General features: G+C 42.3%; 1 protein-coding gene across 4 annotated transcripts in view; it reads left to right on the forward strand.

The window, feature by feature from the left end:
- The window catches only part of ccny (cyclin Y), an 86433-nt gene that overhangs the window by 53225 nt on the left and 17175 nt on the right, over positions 1-16033 (forward strand). Inside the window, exons 3-8 of one of the 4 annotated variants that reach the window (XM_061964868.2) lie at positions 3995-4015; positions 8933-8967; positions 10409-10432; positions 13036-13136; positions 13208-13243; positions 13354-13411. In XM_061964868.2, coding sequence (XP_061820852.1) covers positions 3995-4015; positions 8933-8967; positions 10409-10432; positions 13036-13136; positions 13208-13243; positions 13354-13411 — 275 coding nt within the window. The remainder of the gene's footprint in view (positions 1-3994; positions 4016-8932; positions 8968-10408; positions 10433-13035; positions 13137-13207; positions 13244-13353; positions 13412-16033) is intronic. The other 3 variants (XM_061964870.2, XM_061964869.2, XM_061964871.2) reach the window with 3 other exon arrangements.

Raw genomic sequence — 16033 nt, forward strand, 5'->3', positions numbered from 1 at the left:
TGCTTGGCCAATCGTGTCGAAGTTTCAGCCATCTAGCTGTTGATCAGAGTTGGATTTTAAAATGTTGTAGGTTGTCCACCGTCGTTATTCTATTCAGGCTGTTTTAAAAGTTTCACTTTGACTCCATCCAACATTTGTGTCGTTTTGCGTCTGACCAGTCTTCCTCTCAGGGAATTAAAGCCACTGGTCAATCCCAAGTCCTTTCAGATGACATATATGTTGAGTAAGAAGGACCATCAAGACAGAATAGGAATATTATCAAGTTTTACGAAAGCTTTAGGAGACCAGTCGTACAGTGTTAAACTGCTGAAGGAACTTCTCCGGTGAAAGCCGTACGAGGCTTGCCGACTCAGGTGGGCGACAATGAGGCTACGACAAGCGGCCATGGACATGCTTGTTGTATACGTAAACCCAAATGTATTTGAAAGATTACTGCATATTATTCTAATTCCTATTTTAAAAACAAACAAAAAACACTGACGATCAGAGGTGGGTAGTAACGCGCTACATTTACTCCGTTACATCTACTTGAGTAACTTTTGGGATAAATTGTACTTCGAAGAGTAGTTTTAATGCAACATACTTTTACTTTTACTTGAGTATATTTATAGAGACATGTGTTTTGTGGACTTGGAGAAGGCATTCGACCGTGTCCCTCGGGAAGTCCTGTGGGGAGTGCTCAGAGAGTATGGGGTATCGGACTGTCTGATTGTGGCAGTCCGCTCCCTGTATGATCAGTGCCAGAGCTTGGTCCGCATTGCCGGTAGTAAGTCGGACACGTTTCCAGTGAGGGTTGGACTCCACCAAGGCTGCCCTTTGTCACCGATTCTGTTCATAACTTTTATGGACAGAATTTCTAGGCGCAGTCAAGGCGTTGAGGGAATCTGGTTTGGTGGCTGCAGGATTAGGTCTCTGCATTTTGCAGATGATGTGGTCCTGATGGCTTCATCTGGCCAGGATCTTTAGCTCTCACTGGATCGGTTCGCAGCCGAGTGTGAAGCGACTGGGATGAGAATCAGCACCTCCAAGTCCGAGTCCATGGTTCTCGCTCGGAAAAGGGTGGAGTGCCATCTCCGGGTTGGGGAGGAGATCTTGCCCCAAGTGGAGGAGTTCAAGTACCTCGGAGTCTTGTTCACGAGTGAGGGAAGAGTGGATCGTGAGATCGACAGGCGGATCGGTGCGGCGTCTTCAGTAATGCGGACGCTGTATCGATCCGTTGTGGTGAAGAAGGAGCTGAGCCGGAAGGCAAAGCTCTCAATTTACCGGTCGATCTACGTTCCCATCCTCACCTATGGTCATGAGCTTTGGGTTATGACCGAAAGGACAAGATCACGGGTACAAGCGGCCCAAATGAGTTTCCTCCGCCGGGTGGCGGGGCTCTCCCTTAGAGATAGGGTGAGAAGCTCTGCCATCCGGGGGGAGCTCAAAGTAAAGCCGCTGCTCCTCCACATGGAGAGGAGCCAGATGAGGTGGTTCGGGTATCTGGTCAGGATGCCACCCGAACGCCTCCCTAGGGAGGTGTTTCGGGCACGTCCGACCGGTAGGAGGCCGCGGGGAAGACCCAGGACACGTTGGGAAGACTATGTCTCCCGGCTGGCCTGGGAACGCCTCGGGGTCCCACAGGAAGAGCTGGACGAAGTGGCTGGGGAGAGGGAAGTCTGGGCTTCCCTGCTTAGGCTGCTGCCCCCGCGACCCGACCTCGGATAAGTGGAAGAAGATGGATGGATATTTATAGAGAAGAAACGCTACTTTTACTCCGCTCCATTTATCTACATTCAGCTCGCTACTCGCTACTGATTTTTATCGATCTGTTAATGCACGCTTTGTTTGTTTTGGTTTGTCAGACAGACCTTCAAAGTAGGATCTATCGCATGCCTGCGTTTCACCAATCAAATACAGTCACTGGTGACGTTTGACTCCGTTTCACCAATCAAACAGAGCCAGGCGGTCACATGATTAACAAAGCTTAAGCTTACATGAACTCAACGTCAAATTTGAGGAAGCACATGGCGGTAAGTAACGTTAGTAGATATTTTGGCTGTCACCGTAGGCTGATGTTAGCTTCCCTGCTATGAACCACTGTCAAATGTACATCGTGTGGGGACATTTATCAACACACTGCAGCCTCATAGACACACACACACTCACACACATAGTCGCACACACACTCAAGCATGCATACAAACACCAATCAGAAGTGCACAGTGTGTTCCCAGCAGAGGTGGGTAGAGTAGCCAGAAATTGTACTCAAGTAAGAGTACTGTTACTTTAGAGATTTATTACTCAAGTAAAAGTAAGGAGTAGTCACCCAAATATTTACTTGAGTAAAAGTAAAAAGTATGTTGTGAAAAAACTACTCAAGTACTGAGTAACTGATGAGTAACATACACACTCATATCATATATATATATATATATATATATATATATATATATATATATATATATATATATACATTGATATATACAGTATATAATTTATATGTATTTATTTTGCTGTTTTTGTTTACATGTTAAAGGTGTTTTAATGAATATACATGCATGTTTAACATATAGATTCCTTTCTTTCATGAAGACAAGAATATAAGTTGGTGTATTACCTGATTCTGATGACTTGCATTGATTGTAATCAGACAGTAGTGCTGATAACGTCCACGTTTTCAAATGCAGGAGAAAAAAAGTTCCTCCTTTCTGTCTAATACCACATGAAAGTGGTGGGTTTTTGGCATCTTATTTGTCCAGCTTCCATATTCGTTTTTATACACTTTACAAGAAATACATTGGCGGCAAACTCCGTAGCTTGCTAGCTTGTTTGCGCTGGCTTTCGGAGACTCTTATTTTGAAAGCGCAGGCGCGATGGAGCGGCACTTTTATTGTGAAGACAGGAACGTCCTCATGTGCGGTCAGTCTTTAGGCTTTTGACGGGATGTACGGTTGAAATAAAAAAGTATCTTTTTTCCTTCACACTTTTGATTTATTGATTGGAACTTTTATTATTAGATTGCACAGTACAGTACATATTCCGTACAATTGACCACTAAATGGTAACACCCCAATAAGTTTTTCAACTTGTTTAAGTCAGGTCATGTGACCACCTGGCTCTGTTTGATTGGTCCAACGTCACCAGTGACTGCATCTGATTGGTGGAACGAATTGCAACGTCACCAGTAAGGCAGGCACTTTGAAGGTCTGTCTGACAGACCAAAACAAACAAAGCGTGCATTAACAGATCGATAAAAATCAGTAGCGAGTAGCGAGCTGAATGTAGATAAAAGTAGCGGAGTAAAAGTAGCGTTTCTTCTCTATAAATATACTTAAGTAAAAGTAAAAGTATGTTGCATTAAAACTACTCTTAGAAGTACAATTTATCCCAAAAGTTACTCAAGTAGATGTAACGGAGTAAATGTAGCGCGTTACTACCCACCTCTGGTCCCCAGGTGCAGCCCACACCTATCAGTTTATGGTTTGCGTAAAGGCTAACTTGTTATTTTCCTTTGTAATCTCTGCCTACTGAGCCTGTGGTGCTGTTAAGTTATTGTGGCTCCATTTGCCTTAATTTTCTTTATGTTAATTTATTATTATTTAATATATATTATTGTTTTAGTTGCTTAAGAGATATTCCTGGCTCTGAATTTGCTCATTGCTATTTTTTATGTTTTTGGGCATTATTTGTTGCCGACATCATTAAACGAACAGGTTACTCATCAGTTGCTCAGTACTTGAACATACTTTTTACTTTTACTCAAGTAAATATTTGGGTGACTACTCCTTACTTTTACTTGAGTAATACATCTCTAGAGTAACAGTACTCTTACTTGAGTACAATTTCTGGCTACTCTACCCACCTCTGCTGAAGATATATGTTACATTCTCACTTTATTCTTGGAAAATACAACATTTCATGTAATGATGAAGTGCCCACAATGACTAAGACATTTAAGCCCATGATGTTCTGAATGGAAGTGGATGTCAAGACAAACATTTTGTTTTTACAGTTGCTGTGCACAACAAGCGAGGTAAGAGCCGCTGTGTCTGGTTCCAGAAGACAGTTTGTGCCGTGCTCAGTGTGCTTGGCTTCACTGCCGCTGTACTTTGTGCTCGTACGCATCATGCAGCTGTTTGAGTATTTGACTGTGTACCGTGCAGCACGTTTGCTCTTGGACACTTTCTCTGCAGGCCAGCTACTTTTCAAGTGACCAAGTTGAGGAGTTCTAGCTCAATCATTTATATTGAATTATTTATGAAAGAGACATTTTTGTTAACAAGTTAAATGTGTTTTAATGATAATACAAGCATGTTTAACGTTCCTTTCTTTCATGAAGACAAGAATATATAAATATATATATATATATATATTAGAGATGCGCGGATAGGCAATTATTTCATCCGCAACCGCATCAGAAAGTCGTCAACCATCCGCCATCCACCCGATGTAACATTTGATCAGAACCGCACCCGCCCGCACCCGCCCGTTGTTATATATCTAATATAGACGATGCAAGGCATTAGTGAGGTTATAAAGCTTTTGCCTGTTAAAGAAAGGAGACTGATCCAATGCAGCACAGACATTCGCGTGCCACGCTGTCACGACCCAGACGCACACCAGTGCACAATCATATGGGAGCCGCGCTGAGCGCACCTCCAAGCGCGTCTCGCTGCCGGCGACGGCCGGGTATGGGCCCGACGCTCCAGCGCCATCCATTTTCAGGGCTAGTTGATTCGGCAGGTGGGTTGTTACACACTCCTTAGCGGGTTCCGACTTCCATGGCCACCGTCCTGCTGTCTATATCAACCAGGGTGAGCCCCACCCATTTCGTGAGCGCACTGCGCGCGGAGTGACCCCTGTTACGCGCCCCCGGCAACAGGGGTGGCGGGCAGGTAAGCTGCGCGGGCGGAGCGCGCGGAGTGACCCCTGTTACAAGCCCCCGGCCACGGGGGTGGCGGGCAGGTAAGCTGCTTACCTGCTGCGCGTGACGCCGGCCGCGGCGAAGGCGGACGAGGCGGGGTGTCGGTGCGGTGGGCGCGGTGGTGACCCTGGACGTGCGTCGGGCCCTTCTCGCGGATCGCCTCAGCTACGGCTCCCGGTGGGGCCCTCTCGGGGGAAGGGGCCTCGGTCCCGGACCCCGGCGAGGCGTCCCTTCTCCGCTCCGTAAAAGTGTCCATCTCTTTTCTTTTCTTTTTTCTTCTGTTGTGGCATATGCAGCAGGTGCCTGCTCGTTTTTCGTATGTGGGTAACAACATTTAACTATGTATATATATTTACCAATTGGTTTAACTGCCACCCGCCTGAATCTATTTAAAATCTAATTTTTTTTTATTTCAACCGCCCGACCCGACCCGCGGATAAAATCTAATTTTTTAAAATTTCATCCGCCCGATCCGCGGATAATCCGCGGACTCCGCGGTTGTGCCCACATACCGCGCATCTCTAATATATATATATATATATATATATATATATATATATATATATATATATATATATATATATATATATATATATATATATATACAGTGGGGCAAAAAAGTATTTAGTCAGCCACCGATTGTGCAAGTTCTCCCACTTAAAATGAAGACAGAGGTCTGTCATTTTCATCATAGGTACACTTCAACTGTGAGAGACAGAATGTGAAAAAAAATCCAGGAATTCACATTGTAGGAATTTTAAAGAATTTATTTGTAAATTATGGTGGAAAATAAGTATTTGGTCACTTCAAAGGAAGATCTCTGGCTCTCACAGACCTGTAACTTCTTCTTTAAGAAGCTCTTCTGTCCTCCACTCGTTACCTGTATTAATGGCACCTGTTTGAACTGGTTATCTGTATAAAAGACACCTGTCCACAGCCTCAAACAGTCAGACTCCAAACTCCACTATGGCCAAGACCAAAGAGCTGTCGAAGGACACCAGGAAAATAATTGTAGACCTGCACCAGACTGTGAGGAGTGAATCTACAATAGGCAAGCAGCTTGGTGTGAAAAAATCAACTGTGGGAGCAATTATCAGAAAATGGAAGACATACAAGACCACTGATAATCTCCCTCGATCTGGGGCTCCACGCAAGATCTCATCCCGTGGGGTCAAAATGATCATGAGAACGGTGAGCAAAAATCCCAGAACATTACGAGGGGACCTGGTGAATGACCTGCAGAGAGCTGGGACCAAAGTAACAAAGGTTGCCATCAGTAACACACTACGCCGACAGGGAATCAAATCCTGCAGTGCCAGACGTGTCCCCCTGCTTAAACCAGTGCATGTCCAGGCCCCTCTGAAGTTTGCCAGAGAGTACATGGATGATACAGCAGAGGATTGGGAGAATGTCATGTGGTCAGATGAAACCAAAATAGAACTTTTTGGTATAAACTCAACTCGTCGTGTTTGGAGGAAGAAGAATACTGAGTTGCATCCCAAGAACACCATACCTACTGTGAAGCATGGGGGTGGAAACATCATGCTTTGGGGCTGTTTTTCTGCTAAGGGGACAGGCCGACTGATCCGTGTTAAGGATAGAATGAATGGGGCCATGTATCGTGAGATTTTGAGCCAAAACCTCCTTCCATCAGTGAGAGCTTTGAAGATGAAACGTGGCTGGGTCTTCCAGCATGACAATGATCCCAAACACACCGCCCGGGCAACGAAGGAGTGGCTCCGTAAGAAGCATTTGAAAGTCCTGGAGTGGCCTAGCCAGTCTCCAGACCTCAACCCCATAGAAAATCTGCGGAGGGAGTTGAAAGTCCGTGTTGTTCGGCGACAGCCCCAAAACATCACTGCTCTCGAGAAGATCTGCATGGAGGAATGGGCCAAAATACCAGCTACTGTGTGTGCAAACCTGGTAAAGACCTATAGTAATCGTTTGACCTCTGTTATTGCCAACAAAGGTTATATTACAAAGTATTGAGTTGAATTTTTGTTATTGACCAAATACTTATTTTCCACCATCATTTACAAATAAATTCTTTAAAAATCCTACAATGTGAATTCCTGGATTTTTTTTCACATTCTGTCTCTCACAGTTGAAGTGTACCTAAGATGAAAATGACAGACCTCTGTCATCATTTTAAGTGGGAGAACTTACATAACTGGTGGCTGACTAAATACTTTTTTGCCCCACTGTATGTATATATATATATACCGTATTTTCCGCACTATAAGGCGCACCGGATTATTAGCCGCACCTTCAATGAATGGCATATTTCATAACTTTGTCCACCAATAAGCCGCCCCGGACTATAAGCCGCGCCTACACTGCGCTAAAGGGAATGTCAAAAAAACAGTCAGATAGGTCAGTCAAACTTTAATAATATATTGAAAACCAGCGTTCTAACAACTCTGTCCCAAAATGTACGCAAATGTGCAATCACAAACATAGTAAAATTCAAAATAGTGCAGAGCAATAGCAACATAATGTTGCTCGAACGTTAATGTCACAACACACAAAATAAACATAGCGCTCACTTTCTGAAGTTATTCTTCATTCGTAAATCCTTCGTCTTCGGTGTCCGAAGTGAAAAGTTGGGCAAATGTGAGATCCAAAATGGCCGATTCCGTCTCGTCGAAGTCATCGGAGTCAGTGTCACTGTTATCCAGCAGTTCTGTGAATCCTGCCTTCCGGAAAGCTCGGACCACAGTTGTGACCGAAATATCTGCCCAGGCATTTACGATCCACTGGCAGATGTTGGCGTCGTCTGGCGCTGTCTCCCTGTCTTAGTGAAGGTGTGTTCGCCTTCTGTCATCCATTGTTCCCACGCAGTTAGCAGTCTAGCTTCGAATGCCCTGTTGACACCAATATCTAGCGGCTGGAGGTCTTTTGTCAATCCACCCGGAATGACGGCGAGTATTGAATTAAGCGCGTAAGCGTGTCTTTTAATGTGATGTTATGAGCTAGCAAATATAACAACTACACTACCCAGCATGCAACGATAGTTTTGAGCATGCGCGGTAGCCCTGAGAAGCGTTGTTGTATGCTGGCAGTTAGAATGTGGTTATGAGCACGCTGTGAGTAAACGTTGAGAACTCAGTTAACACGCCTCGTCTGCATTATTTATAATTAGACAGACAACACACTTAATAGGAGCCATTTTGGGGTCTTTACATAAACACACAAATGGAAATGAAACGTCACATATCCCAGCATGCACCGCGCGCTTCTTCTTCTTCCGGGGGCGGGTGGTTGCTTACAGTACAAGAAGAAGCGCTTCCTGTTCTATGGGGGCGGGTGCTTACCTTGGCGGTTGCTTGCGTAGAAGAAGAAGCGCTTCCTGCTCTACCGGGAAAAAAGATGGCGGCTGTTTACCGAAGTTGCGAGAACGAAACTTTATGAAAATGAATCTTAATATTTATCCATATATAAAGCGCACCGGGTTAAAAGCCGCACTGTCAGCTTTTGAGTAAATTTGTGGTTTTTAGGTGCGGCTAATAGTGCGGAAAATACGGTATATATATATATTTTATTTGGGCTGATTTTCAGTCTATTTACATTTAAATGTTTTGGTGTTGAAAAACAGTTTGATGAAATTGCTGACATGAACAAACTTTTTGCATAATATTCAGATTTTTGGAGTTTCACTCGACACTTGTTATTTGAAGAGTATAAACTGTAACATTCATTGAGCAATATTAGCGTTATAAATGATACGTAGCCTAGAATTAAATAATGACTGCGTGTCGGCTGAATGAAGTTGAGTAACTTGAATGAACACACCGCTTAAATCAAAGTCTTTTGCAGGCATTTGACTTGCAAAAATGCTATTTACAGACACAGCTTGCTTTATTTATTCTGCTGCTGGATGATAAGAAGAGATTGTGGCTGTACTGTATTTTAAAAAGGAGGCTAGGAGAATCCATGGAACAATACTGGCCTCTGCTGGTCAAATAGTTGTACTGCAATGACACTGACCTGACCTGTCCTCGCCTTTTCCCTTTTTGTTTCTTATAGTTCGAGAAAAGAGGAAGAGCCTTTACATCAATCATGTAAGTATTTGAACGTGTCAACAACTTTAAATGAACATTGCCTTGTTTTGACTCGCTCATAATAAACAGACTTTTGTTATCACGGAATAACAATAAAGGTCTATTCAGGTGTACTGGAGAGGAGGCTACGCCGGATAGTCCAACCTCGGATTCAGGAGGAACAGTGTGGTTTTCGTCCTGGTCGTGGAACTGTGGACCAGCTCTATACTCTCAGCAGGGTCCTTGAGGGTGCATGGGAGTTTGCCCGACCAGTCTACATGTGCTTTGTGGACTTGGAGAAGGCATTCGACCGTGTCCCTCGGGAAGTCCTGTGGGGAGTGCTCAGAGAGTATGGGGTATCGGACTGTCTGATTGTGGCAGTCCGCTCCCTGTATGATCAGTGCCAGAGCTTGGTCCGCATTGCCGGTAGTAAGTCGGACACGTTTCCAGTGAGGGTTGGACTCCGCCAAGGCTGCCCTTTGTCACCGATTCTGTTCATAACTTTTATGGACAGAATTTCTAGGCGCAGTCAAGGCGTTGAGGGGATCTGGTTTGGTGGCTGCAGGATTAGGTCTCTGCTTTTTGCAGATGATGTGGTCCTGATGGCTTCATCTGGCCAGGATCTTCAGCTCTCACTGGATCGGTTCGCAGCCGAGTGTGAAGCGACTGGGATGAGAATCAGCACCTCCAAATCCGAGTCCATGGTTCTCGCCCGGAAAAGGGTGGAGTGCCATCTCCGGGTTGGGGAGGAGATCTTGCCCCAAGTGGAGGAGTTCAAGTACCTCGGAGTCTTGTTCACGAGTGGGGGAAGAGTGGATCGTGAGATCGACAGGCGGATCGGTGCGGCGTCTTCAGTAATGCGGACGCTGTATCGGTCCGTTGTGGTGAAGAAGGAGCTGAGCCGGAAGGCAAAGCTCTCAATTTACCGGTCGATCTACGTTCCCATCCTCACCTATGGTCATGAGCTTTGGGTTATGACCGAAAGGACAAGATCACGGGTACAAGCGGCCGAAATGAGTTTCCTCCGCCGAGTGGCGGGGCTCTCCCTTAGAGATAGGGTGAGAAGCTCTGCCATCCGGGAGGAGCTCAAAGTAAAGCCGCTGCTCCTCCACATCGAGAGGAGCCAGATGAGGTGGTTCGGGCATCTGGTCAGGATGCCACCCGAACGCCTCCCTAGGGAGGTGTTTAGGGCACGTCCGACCGGTAGGAGGCCGCGGGGAAGACCCAGGACACGTTGGGAAGACTATGTCTCCCGGCTGGCCTGGGAACGCCTCGGGGTCCCACAGGAAGAGCTGGACGAAGTGGCTGGGGAGAGAGAAGTCTGGGCTTCCCTGCCTAGGCTGCTGCCCGCGCGACCCGACCTCGGATAAGCGGAAGAAGATGGATGGATGGAATAACAATAAATGTTTCTTATTTCAAAGCGTGCACAAATGGTAATGGTTGCCTCTTTATGTGTTGCAAGTTCACACACATTTCGGAAAACAAGGTAAAGATGTCCCATCGTGCCTCCGTCCTTCACACTGCAGTGGTGCCTCGGGTTTCGCTCCTCCAAAAAACTGAATTGGATGAACATTTTACGCAGAATAAATCATGTCAAACTAATTCATCAGAACCAAATTATAAACAAAAAGCATTTTCTCCAGAATGCATTCCTTTCCATGCAGAAAGCAATGGGAAATGAGATGGATTGAAGACTATTTTGGTGAAAATGTCTGAGAAAAACAAGTGTTGAATCCAAAAACCAAGGTACCACTGTACACATCATCGTTGTTTCCTCATGTGGCGAGCAATTTCTTTTGTCCTTTTTTTAGTGGCAAGCAGTGTTGGGTTAGTTACTGAAAACCAGTAACTAGTTACAGTTACTAGTTACTTTATTTCAAAAGTAACTCAGTTACTTATATGTCATGTCACTATATACAGCACACATACTGCTATACACATGCCTAACCAGGCGGTTTTTCTCTCTCAAGGAATTGTGAAATAAAATCATGTCTTCATGAGAACAACACTGTACTGAAGCCCGGAATACTCTACACATTTCCCCAGTTTTAATGTAGAGAAAAGGAAAGATTGGCCTGGCCCACTAGGATCCCTCTTTATGTTTGTGAACTTTATAGTCTATACATTTAGAGTGATGTGATAATCAAACACTCTAGAAGTCTAGAATGAAATAGTATGTAAGAGAATTGACAGAGTGTGTGTGATGAATGATGAGCAGAGGCAGTTTGGAGTGTTTTCTTTAGCTTGCTTTCCATGTTTCCACTGTCCACTGTGTCCAGCTGCCAGAAATCGGGTGACCCCACTGTAGAAATAGCCTGCGTGTCTTAGAAATAAGGGTTCTAAAAGGGTTCTTCTACAAGGGCTGAGGTTCTAACTGGAACCATTTGCTTCTGAAAAACCCTTTCCCGAAGAAAGGGTTTTTCAAGGGTTCTTGGTAACGCTAATGGTTCCAGTAAGAACCATTTTGATCCAGAGAACCCTTTAAACCCCCTTTTCTGAATAATTGGTTTTAAAAGGGTTCTCACTAACACTAAGGGTTCCAGTAAGAACTATTTTGATCCAGAGAACCGTTTTTGGAAGAAAGAGTTCTTCAGGGATTGTTGAAAGCATGGGTAAGATCCTGTGTCACCAGGGACATACTTCCTGATAACATTTGCCAATAATGGTGCCTATCTTTAAATAAATGTTTTTCTCATTAAAATGTTTTGAATGTTTGTTCAATGTCAACATGATAAATGACCACAATATAATATGAACTAAACTGATCTGTAGAATACAATATGGTTCTTTATAGAACCCTCAGAAGACAAGAAGGTTATCAGTGAAAACCTTTGAAAAGGGATGTTTTTAGAACCCCCTGTGTCAGATCTAGATGAAACCCTTGAAACATGAAAGAGTTCTTTGTGGAACTCCCTGTGTGGGTTCTAGATGAAACCCTTGAAACATGAAAGGGTTCTTAGTGGAACTCCCTGCATAGGTTCTAGATGAAACCCTTGACAAACGAAAGGGTTCTTAGTGGAACTCCCTGTGTGGGTTCTAGATGAAACCCTTGAAATACGAAAGGGTTCTCAGTGGAACTCCCTGCGTGGGTTCTAGATGAAAGTCTTGAAATACAAAAGGGTTCTTAGTGGAACTCCCTGTGTGGGTTCTAGATGAAACCCTTGAAATACGAAAGGGTTCTTAGTGGAACTCCCTGCGTGGGTTCTAGATGAAAGTCTTAAAATACAAAAGGGTTCTTAGTGGAACTCCCTGTGTGGGTACTAGATGAAACCCTTGAAATACGAAAGGGTTCTTAGTGGAACTCCCTGCGTGGGTTCTTTGTAGAACCTCTCATGGGGGGTTCTGGGTGGAACCTTACACACACAGTTCTAGGTAGAACCCTCCAAAAGGGTTCCAGGTGGAACCTTTATAAAAAGGTTCTACCTGGAGCCAAAAAGGGTTCTCCTATGAGGACGAGCCGAAGAACCATATATGGTTCTACTTAGCACTTTTATTTCTAAGAGTGTAGCACATACGCTGCAATGGCTCTCTATCAATGTTGTCCTGGCTAGCAGTCCCTCTGTTAAAATCCAGCCGCTGTGTCTTTACTCGCATCATCGAAACATGTTGCTTTTGTAGCTGTTTCAGCAGATTTGAATTGCTGTTTTTGATCCAAGACACAACTTACATTTGAACTAAAAGGTTCTTTTCTTTGTGCTCGACAAAAGAAAAGTAGTGAGAATATCTCCATGTTAAGAAACTCGGCTTCGACTTCGCCATGTCTTGTTAGTAAACACAGACACGCCCCCCCCCACACACACACACCACACACTCAGATCTTCTCAGTTTCTAGCCGATACTATATAAAAAATAACGTAAAATAACGCAGTAACGCATCATGTAGTAACGGTAACTGAGTTACTGAATATAAAAAATAACGCATTTGACTACTAGTTACCGCCGAAAATAACGCGGTTACAGTAATGCGTTACAAAGTAACGCGTTAGGCCCAACACTGGTGGCAAGTTGCACCGTTTGGTCTTTTGTAACACCTCTGCGGGTCTTTTGACGAGGTCATTTTGAACCTATTCTTCTTCATGTCCACTACAGCATCACCGGGGCCCGTTGAGAAGAAAGTACAGCTCGTGTTCCACCATATTCCTCGACGAGAGCACCGTCAGTCAGCCCAACCTCAAATACACCATTAAATGGTAAACCCCCGTCCTTGTTTTGACATTTTGAGACATTCACCTTTTAAGTCGGTGGTCTTGTGTGTTCACAGCGTAGCCCTGGCAATATTCTATCACATACGAAACAGGTAAGAAACATCTTCTTAATTGGTTTAAGATTTACAAGTTTAATGCAAAGGAATCCGCCAAAAATAGGAAGCGGAGGTTAATATCGAGTCCTGGCTCTCTTTCATTACAGAGAGGTGGATGGAAGAATGACGTTAGACATTTTTGATGAGAAGCTGCATCCGCTTTCGGTAAGTTCGTAATCCTCTTCAACGTCCAAACCAGAGTTCAACCCTTTTTCATTTGAGGGGCGTGGACGATGTAACGATGTGAACATTTCATATCACGGTTATTGTGACCAAAATTATCATTATTGTTTAAAATGTACTTACACACACTGGAATATTTTAACCAAGTACCAATGATTGTTACACGCACACAATTAATGGGAATTAATGATAATATATGGGAATTAATGGGGATATATGAGAATTAATGGGAATATATGGGAATTAATGGAACTATATGGGAATTAATGGGAATTAATGGAAATATATGGGAATTAATGAGAATATATGGGAATTAATGGAAATATATGGGAATTAATAGGAATTAATGGGAATTAATGGAAATATATGGGAATTAATAGGAATTAATGGGAATATATGGGAGTTAATGGGAATATATGGGAATTAATGGGAATTAACGGAAATATATGGGAATTAATGGGAATATATAGGAATTAATGGAAATATATGGGAATTAATGGATATATATGGGAATTAATGGGAATATATGGGAATTAATGGAAGTTTATGGGGATTACTAGGAATATATGGGAATTAATGGGAATATATGGGAATTAATGGAAGTTTATGGGGATTAATAGGAATATATGGGAATTAATGGGAATTAATGGAAATATATGGCAATTAATGGGAATTAATGGAAATATATGGGAATTAATGGGAATATATGAGAATTAATGGGAATATATGGCAATTAATAGGAATTAATGGGAATTAATGGAAATATATGGGAATTAATGGGAATATATGGGAATTAATGGGAATTAATGGAAATATATGGGAATTAATGGGAATATATGGGAATTAATGGGAATTAATGGGAATATATGGGAATTAATGGAAATATGGGAATTAATGGGAATTAATGGGAATTAATGGGAATATATGGGAATTAATGGTAATTAATGGAAATTAATGGAAATATATGGGAATTAATAGGAATTAATGGGAATATATGAGAATTAATGGGAATATATGGGAATTAATGGGAATATATGGGAATTAATGGAAATATGGGAATTAATGGGAATTAATGGGAATTAATGGAAATATATGGGAATTAATGGGAATATATGGGAATTAATGGGAATATATGGGAATTAATGGAAGTTTATGGGCATTAATAGGAATATATGGTAATTAATGGGAATATATGGGAATTAATGGAAATTTATGGGGATTAATAGGAATATATGGGAATTAATGGGAATTAATGGAAATATATGGGAATTAATGGGAATTAATGGAAATATATGGGAATTAATAGGAATTAATGGAAATTAATGGAAATATATGGGAATTAATAGGAATTAATGGGAATTAATGGAAATATATGGGAATTAATGGGAATATATGAGAATTAATGGGAATATATGGCAATTAATAGGAATTAATGGGAATTAATGGAAATATATGGGAATTAATGGGAATATAGGGGAATTAATGGGAATTAATGGAAATATATGGGAATTAATGGGAATTAATGGGAATATATGGGAATTAATGGGAATTAATGGGAATTAATGGAAATATGGGAATTAATGGGAATTAATGGGAATTAATGGGAATATATGGGAATTAATGGAAATTAATGGAAATATATGGGAATTAATAGGAATTAATGGGAATATATGGGAATTAATGGGAATATATGGGAATTAATGGAAATATGGGAATTAATGGGAATTAATGGGAATATATGGGAATTAATGGAAATATATGGGAATTAATGGGAATATATGGGAATTAATGGGAATATATGGGAATTAATGGAAGTTTATGGGCATTAATAGGAATATATGGGAATTAATGGGAATATATGGGAATTAATGGAAATTTATGGGGATTAATAGGAATATATGGGAATTAATGGGAATTAATGGAAATATATGGGAATTAATGGAAATGTATGGGAATTAATGGAAATTAATGGAAATATATGGGAATTAATAGGAATTAATGGGAATATATGAGAATTAGTGGGAATATATGGGAATTAATGGAAATATATGGGAATTAATGGGAATATATGGGAATATATGGGAATTAATGGAAATATATGGGACTTAATGGGAATATATGGGAATTAATGGGAATATATGGGAATTAATGGGAATGAATGGGAATAAATGGGAATTAATGGGAATATATGGGAATTAAAGTTCAAGTTAAAGTACCAATGATAGTCACACACACACTAGGTGTGGTGACATTTGTCCTCTGCATTTGACCCATCACCCTTGTTCACCCCCTGGGAGGTGAGGGGAGCAGTGAGCAGCAGCGGTGGCCGCGCCCGGGAATAATTTTTGGTGATTTAACCCCCAATTCCAACCCTTTGATGCTGAGTGCCAAGCAGGGAGGTAATGGCGCCCATTTTTTTTATAGTCTTTGGTATGACTCGGCCGGGGTTTGAACTCACAACCTACCCATCTCAGGGCGGACACTCTAACCACACTGCAAATGAGGGGTATTTTACTTGGACTAAGGACAATTATCTGCCAATAGAACAAGAACATTTGGCTTGTCAAGACTTTCCAAAACAAGTCAAATTAGCTAACCTCAATA

Source organism: Nerophis lumbriciformis, linkage group LG07, assembly GCF_033978685.3.
Source record: "Nerophis lumbriciformis linkage group LG07, RoL_Nlum_v2.1, whole genome shotgun sequence".
Taxonomy (NCBI): domain Eukaryota; kingdom Metazoa; phylum Chordata; class Actinopteri; order Syngnathiformes; family Syngnathidae; genus Nerophis; species Nerophis lumbriciformis.